This window comes from Myotis brandtii, unplaced genomic scaffold (assembly GCF_000412655.1).
Source record: "Myotis brandtii unplaced genomic scaffold, ASM41265v1 scaffold151, whole genome shotgun sequence".
Lineage (NCBI taxonomy): Eukaryota > Metazoa > Chordata > Mammalia > Chiroptera > Vespertilionidae > Myotis > Myotis brandtii.
In genome coordinates this window covers 2,768,691-2,776,507 of record NW_005355461.1, presented here as the reverse complement: position 1 = coordinate 2,776,507, position 7,817 = coordinate 2,768,691, and the positions used below count along the sequence as shown (strand labels likewise).

Genomic DNA, 7,817 nt, shown 5'->3' with positions numbered 1-7,817 from the left:
CTTCACCCCACCCAACTCTGGCGGCCGCAGCCGCCGCAGGAAACTGCCACAGCCTGGGGAGGGGGAGCGGGAATGCAGGACCGGGACTCCTAGCGGGCCTGTCCGCTCTGGTCTCCACAGCTAGGAAACTCCTGTGGGCCGATTCTGCAGCTCAAGGAGCGCCCGGGTTAGGTAATGCCCGAGCATTTGGGGTAAGAGACCCCACCTGGCTCATGCTCCCTCCTCAAACAATACCTCGCCCTCCTCCACTAGATGCCCGGGTGGAAGCCGGAGCGGAGCGCCGCGCGGTGGGCTAGTCCTTAGCAAGCCCGGGAGTGGAGAAGCGCAAGCCAGAGACGCGGAGGCAGCGCCGGGCGCACTGCAAGTGCAGGGGACGCGCTCGCCTAGCTCGGCTGCCGCGCCCTTGACCTCTAGTTTCAAGCTGGAAACCTGGGTGGAAGAATAGCTGAGGAGCCTACGAAACTAACTAGCAACCAGGGGCAGGACTGCGGTCTCTTCCGCGGTCCTTCCTTCTCTCCCACATCCGTTCCATGCTTCAGAGCTGCGCTCCGGAGCCAGGGCGAGGAGAGGCATGGAGAAGAACGGCGCTCAGTGCGCCCCGCAGCTCGCGGGCTCCCAAACAGGGGTTTCTCAAGCCAACCTCTCCACTGCTCCCTCCCACAACTGCAGCTCCCCGGACTATGTGTACCAGGACTCCGTCGCCCTGCCCTGGAAAGTCCTACTGGTCCTGCTGCTGGCGCTCATCACCTTGGCCACCACTTTCTCCAACGCGTTCGTGATCGCCACTGTGTACCGGACGCGGAAGCTACATACCCCGGCCAACTATCTGATCGCCTCGCTGGCGGTGACGGACCTGCTCGTCTCCATCCTGGTGATGCCCATCAGCACCCTGCAAACGGTCGCCGGCCGCTGGACCCTGGGCCAGGTGGTCTGCGACTTCTGGCTCTCGTCGGACATCACCTGTTGCACTGCTTCCATCCTGCACCTCTGTGTCATCGCCCTGGACCGCTACTGGGCCATCACGGACGCCGTGGAGTACTCGGCTAAAAGGACTCCCAAGAGGGCGGCGGTCATGATCGTGCTGGTGTGGGTTTTCTCCATCTCCATCTCGCTGCCACCCTTCTTCTGGCGCCAGGCCAAGGCCGAGGAGGAGTGCGTGGTGAACACCGACCACATCCTCTACACGGTGTACTCCACGGTGGGCGCTTTCTACTTCCCCACCTTGCTCCTCATCGCCCTCTACGGCCGCATCTACATGGAAGCCCGCTCCCGGATTTTGAAACAGACTCCCAACAAGACCGGCAAACGTTTGACCCGAGCCCAGCTGATCACCGACTCCCCTGGGTCCACGTCTTCTGTCACCTCCATTAACTCGCGTGCCCCCGACCTGCCCAGCGAATCGGGGTCTCCTGTGTACGTGAACCAAGTCAAAGTGCGAGTCTCCGACGCCCTGCTGGAGAAGAAGAAACTCATGGCCGCTAGGGAGCGCAAAGCCACCAAGACCCTGGGCATCATTTTGGGAGCGTTCATTGTGTGCTGGCTGCCCTTCTTCATCATCTCCCTAGTGATGCCTATCTGCAGAAACGCATGCTGGTTCCACCAGGCCATCTTCGACTTCTTCACGTGGCTGGGCTATCTCAACTCCCTCATTAACCCCATTATCTATACCATGTTCAATGAGGACTTCAAACAAGCGTTCCATAAACTGGTCCGCTTTAAATGCACAAGTTGACTTGTCCATTGCACTGGGGGTCACCCAAGTGGCCTTTGGGGACCATGTTGTGTCTGGTTCCACAGGTAGGTCGACTCTTCTTTCACTGTTACCGGGTCGGAGCGAGGCGCTATCTACTGGGCAAGGGCAATGGATCCCGAGAAGCCAGGACAGCCCCTGGAGAGAGAGCACGGAAAGGAGAACTGTGCAAACTAAAGATAGAGCTTCCCTGCTGAGGAGGAGGCTGACTTTCTACCCTCAAACCCCAGGTTCAGCACTGGCCCTGCGGCAGCCAGTCACAAGGCGGGGTTTGCGACTTTTAAAAATCTATGATGGAGAGGTGACCCCTGCCCTGCTCGGGCGTAATGGACGATGCCCTCTAGGAGCGGTGATACATGTTAGTTGTTGTCTGGATCCTGTCTGAGACAGATGCATACAGCCTGGCAGTACTTGAACTAGACACTTAATACCTTGTGTTTTGGGGAGAACTTTGTGTTACAGCCTCATTTAAGAACAGTTACGTTGGCATCCTTCAGTCTTCAGTTTGTGTTTATTTGACCTTGGTTGGAGAAACTGGTGGATTTGGTGCTTCAAACCCTATGTGTGGCTTGGGGGGTACAGAGAAACCTTGAAGAGTTAACAGCAAAGTTCTGATGTTAAGATCTCTATTTTTATTACAATTGAAACTATATGGGATGGGTGGGTGGAAGGGAGATGGGGAGAGAGCGTTAAACAGAGAACCAACACCTATGATTGTTTGTTTTCTGCAGATTTGTGATTTTTAAATTCCTACTTAGTGATTTTTCAAACCACAGTTCTGACAACTCAAACAAAACATTACGTGTGCTAGTGCCAAAATCTGCAGATTGCTTTATTTTTTCCCTCCTAATTTCATGTACCAGCCATTTTACACATTGAAATCCCCATAAGTGGAGGATATGATGGGTGACTCAGCCCAAGCTGCTCTAATTCTTATTAATGCAATAGATTAAACTGATGATATTAGATATATACTGCTCCTTAACAAGAAATGCATCTTTATTCCTTATCCAATTCAGTGATATGTGAGGGAGACTGATGAATAGGAATGGTTCTTATTAAGGAATGAAGGGCAATAGGAGGATGTATATTTTGACTTGTAAAAAAATCTTAAATGCATGAGACTTTTTTCTGATAGTCATTTGCACTCTCCTTCCCATCTGTAATTCATTTGTGTGCTAACATATAAAGTGACCAAGACAACTTGCTTGGTTCTCCAAAAATCTTCAAAATGCAGTAAGAACCCCAAAAACTATATCAAAAGGAAAAAAAAAAAGCTTGTTTCTTTTACCTTTCTATTGAAGTTTGGGTAGGAACAAAGATCACTAGAAAATGACATGCAAGAACTTTAGAAAATCCTCGATAAACTAAAATTGAGCTGGTAATTCATGGAACCAAATCTCAAACTTTTTAGGTAATCAAGAAACTGATAAGCCTTGGCACCTCAGAAATCTGTCACTGACCTGATACCTCAATGAATATAATAGCAGTAATACTTTAAATTTATGTCTTTTAAAATTGCAACAATACTTACTCTTATCCCAATTCACTCTAACGACTTTCTAACACAGGGCAAGATTTATACACTAAAAGATGAAAAAAAATGCATTATCTAAATAAAAAAGGAGTAGCCCTGAAGGACCGTCTACACAGAAAAAAGTGAAATGTATATGGACCATTTAATATGCCAAAGAAGATTTACATTCCCTTCTTCAGAGAGCTACCTGCAGTTGCTACCTTGTGTCTGCAGAAGCAAGTTTGTCTTTGTAAAATGAATTCACTCCCTGCTTGAAGCTCTTCAGTCCAGACTGTGAGACAGTAGATGTATAGGTCTGAAGTGCACTGTTTGCCTACTATGCAGACCTTCACTCTGGGGTAATGACTCTTGAAAATATACTATTCCAAGTTTTGCAGGTCAACTAAATAAAAAAGGGAATTTTGATGAACATTTACACCAGTTACTGGAGTAAGATAAACTTTTAGGAACTAGATGCTCCTATATTTCTTTTGTATCCCCAGGTTTCTTTGTTTTTTTTTCATTTTGTGACATTTCTCCTATGGAGAAATCTAGCTTACTACCTATAGGAATGTGCATAAAGCATGGTATTTGTTTTTATGTTATGCTTGTTTTTGTTTATGCAGCTGTGCTTTCTTTGGGCCTAAGAAGCAATTCAGTCAACTTCTAGGACCTTAAAAGGGAAAAAATTAGTAGAAACCAATAGCCACTTACAAATGATTTCTTTATTTGGCACCTACAGTGACTGTGTCCTCTTATTAACAGAACATGGTCAATTTAGTCAAAGGAACTGTTTGCCATTTTGTAGATTACCCACTTCAATTTTTGCTTGACTATTTGGCTGAACTGACTGGATTTGGGGCATATTATGTGAAGTAGAAGCTTGCAAACCCTCGTATAAACATCATCTGGCATTGCACATGATTATGCAAAGTGTATCATTCATCCCAGGGGTATGTAGTTAAGACTGTTAAGCTCCTTTTCAGTTACTGCTGCCTATAGTATAGTTGTTTCATAAACTAGATACATGGCTTTTTTGCAGAACATAAATGGGAGATGGAAATGTCTAACTTATATAGAAATGAAAATATATTTTCATTGGCTGTTGTAATAAATAACATTTTCCATGTTGTTTAATTGCACAAAATTTCACAGAAATATATGAATGTATACTCATCCAAAAATATGAATATTGTCTTGTGTTTCTAGGAATTTTAGAGTTTCCTTTTTAAAAATGGACACTGCACCCATGAATGAATTGTTGAGTTCAACAAATTTCCAACAGAACAATAATCTTCACGTTCTCTCTCTATTATCTTAGTTTTAATCTTCTTTAACCAGGAAACCCTAAAAAGGACTATAATTCACTCAAACAGTAACTTCTCAGATTATGTGTTTTTGATGGAGTTGTTGTGATTGAAAGTTGCCTTTGGTATTCCACCTTTCAACAAATGTGTAATTGGAAATGAAATTTAGGAAAATAATAAAAGTCCTTTTTTGTGTTCTAACAAGCTTTGGGTAGTAATTCTATTACTATGAAAAGATTGGTTCATTGTATTTTGGGTTGCATTCAGGAGTTTGAGCCTTCGAGAGAGAATAATTGAGGACAAATGATACCGAGGAGGACTGGCATTATCACTATGATTTGGGGGATATAGTTAATATCTGTAGGAAGAATTTAAAAGGAAATAGACAGATTGTGATCTCACATTCTGCAAAGAGGGTAAGTCAGGTTCATTATCATGAGAGTTTTCCAGATCCGGATTCTAGAGGTTCTATTCAGTCTCTAGGCTAGGTAATAAGATTTCAAGGTACTGTATGGTGCTTGAAATACAGAAAAAGGAAAAGGAGGAGCTGGATTAGAAGCTGGCTTGGTGGAGACGTAAGAGGAAGAAAGTGACTCATCTGGGGACTGGAGAAGTCCCCAGAAAAATGGCTTTTGGAATCAGAAAGTGCTAGGCTTGATTGCAAATAGAGCATGTTATAGCTGTGTTGTTCACCTCAAGTGTAGTCTACTTACAAGGGCTAGGGACTATACACGTAAAGCATCCATCATAATACCTGAAACCTTTTTGGATCTCAGCAAACGATACCTCCTCTTTAGCCAGTATTTCCCCATTGCCTCCCTTGAGGATACAGAACCCCTTGTAGCATGGAAACACTGAGCACTATTTACCAGAAGTTGGGCTAGGGGAGATCAGACAAGACTGAATGGGAGAAACGTAACTAAACTAAAAGTGACTGAGGTTTGGAACCTTTCACATTTACCCCTTAGGCTGGTTTATAGTAGCTCTAGTGGCCTAGAGGAAATTGCCAAATATTTCATTTCCTATAGCATCAGCCTCTTATTTACCCAATCTCTCCTTCCTTGTCCTTTTCTAGAGGTTTGCAGCTGTCTTCCAAGAATCCAAAGTCCCTCACCGCATCTACATCTTTTCTCAGTGTCTCATTTTCAGCTTCTCTACTTTTTCATTCCCCATGCAAAGCCCTAATAATCCATGAAAATGTGTTGATTTAATTTTCTTATTTTACCAGTACAGAGCTGATTAAGTAGTCCAGGGATTTTACATTATTTAAAAGGAAATTGTTGATCCAAACTAATGTGTAATTAGTGAGGGCAAAAGCTTTCAACTGAGGCATCTACTGGAGTTTACAGAAGCAAAGAGGCTGGTAAGGGGAGGGTGTGGGAAGTGAAGCTTCTTCACCTTTCATCAAGGCTCATCCTTGAACAGTCCACCAGGGGGCAGAGTGCCTCTGAGTTGTTTAGAGGCTGGGAATGCTCACCACTCCCAACCTCAAACTCCTTCTGGGACACGGTATTAATGCCTCTGCATCCAAGAGCCAAGGGAAAGAGGGCTTATCATTTATTTAAAATAGCAGATTTTTCAGAACTGCAAAGTCAGGTAGAAGATCCCTAGAACACACCTAATGTTGTTCTTTATGTATACAACCTGAATTTTCTTATTCATCTCTAGTTCTGGAGTAATGCTAAAATATTAGTATTTTTTTAAAAAAATATGTTTCCATTGATTTCAGAGAGAGGAAGGGAGAGGGATAGAAAGATAGAAACATCAATGATGGGAATCATTGATCATCCGCCTCCTGCACGCCCCCTTCTGGGGGTCTAGCCAGCAACCGAAGCATGTGCCCTTACTAGGAATCGAACTGTGACCTCTTAGTTTATGGGTCGATATTCAACCACTGAGCAACACTGGGTGGGCTAAAATCTTAGTATTTAAAACATTGCAACCTTTGGTTATGGTGGCACTGGGTAAAGTCAGAGAATAGAAAACAATTTATATCAAAAATAAAGAGAATTAATTATTACTTAAATGTATCTTTCACTACTATGTTTTTCTTATTACTGTGTTTTTCAACATTTCATTGGTTTGAGGTTGATATGGCCATAGTTCAAAGGTAGAACACTGGCCACTTACCATTTCTTTAAAGAGAGGGCTGCTTTTTTGCACAGAAGTAAGGTGTGTTTGTATGTCAGTTTTCCCCAAAAGGACGACTTTCAAGTCTGTGTAATTTTGGCATTTACTTTAAAAACAGGCATATATAAATGTGAGTATAATCTTATGTATCACAAAAATAAATTTCTGTGTCAGAAATGGATCATATCAAATGAGAAAATAACTATTATATAGGGTGGGGTAAAAGTAGGCTTACAGTTGTGAGTACTGGAAACATAGTTTGTTCTTGTATTATTATTTATTAATGATTGTATTATTTTCCATATGGACAACTGTAAACCTACTTTTGCCCCATGCTGCATTATTGTGCTCTTCCATAACATCTCAGCATTTTCATTGTGCACAATGGGGAGCTTCTTTGTGACATTTCACACATCTGTCAGTTAAATTGAACTTTTAATGTCAACATCCACATTTTAGGATTATGCTAGGATTTTCAATGCTCCTTGAGATAGAACCAACCAGTCCCTGGAGCTGCAAAGAGAATGCCTTAACGCTAGTCCAAGCATAGTTTGTAAAAGAAAAATGCCCATTTCTTTTTGACTTAGTTGCACATATTTCAAAAGATAGGAAAAATCCTTTTCAAAACTACTAACTAAATGACAAGAATGGTCTTATAATATTTCTTGTACTTAAAGTGAACAGATGGTGATATAGAGATCCATTTATGGTAAATGCTTAAAAGAATCTACCCATAGCTTGCTTAAATGATGCATGAGGGCGTGAGTCACATCCTCCCTGACTCTGTGGGAACATTCCACACATGGACTGTGGATGGGTCAGTCCATATTGGGATAATGAGATTTCAGGATATTTCTTGCTCTCAAGTGTAGTGATGGGGCTGCAGAAGTGGGGCAGTTCACAAAGGCCTGGCTACTTGGTCCAGGAGCTGTGCTCAGGGGACTTTTGTAAACACTTTGGTTGTCTCCTCTAAACCCACTTGGGAATCCAGTTTGTGATCATGTATGTAGACCTACAGCTCTCCCTGTCATGCTTATTTCCTTGAATAATCTCAGTGAGTTCAGCATTGGGCTGATTTGATTTTGTGGGGGAGCTGTTTTGTGGCTCTTCATCT

General features: G+C 43.4%; 1 protein-coding gene across 1 annotated transcript; it reads left to right on the top strand.

The window, feature by feature from the left end:
* The first annotated feature begins 16 nt into the window (after positions 1-16).
* On the top strand, positions 17-3,947 carry HTR1B (5-hydroxytryptamine (serotonin) receptor 1B, G protein-coupled). Its single transcript, XM_005861455.2, has one exon. It carries the CDS (start codon positions 572-574, stop codon positions 1,730-1,732), a length of 1,161 nt encoding a protein of 386 aa, XP_005861517.1. The 5' UTR covers positions 17-571; the 3' UTR covers positions 1,733-3,947.
* The last annotated feature ends 3,870 nt before the right edge of the window (positions 3,948-7,817 follow it).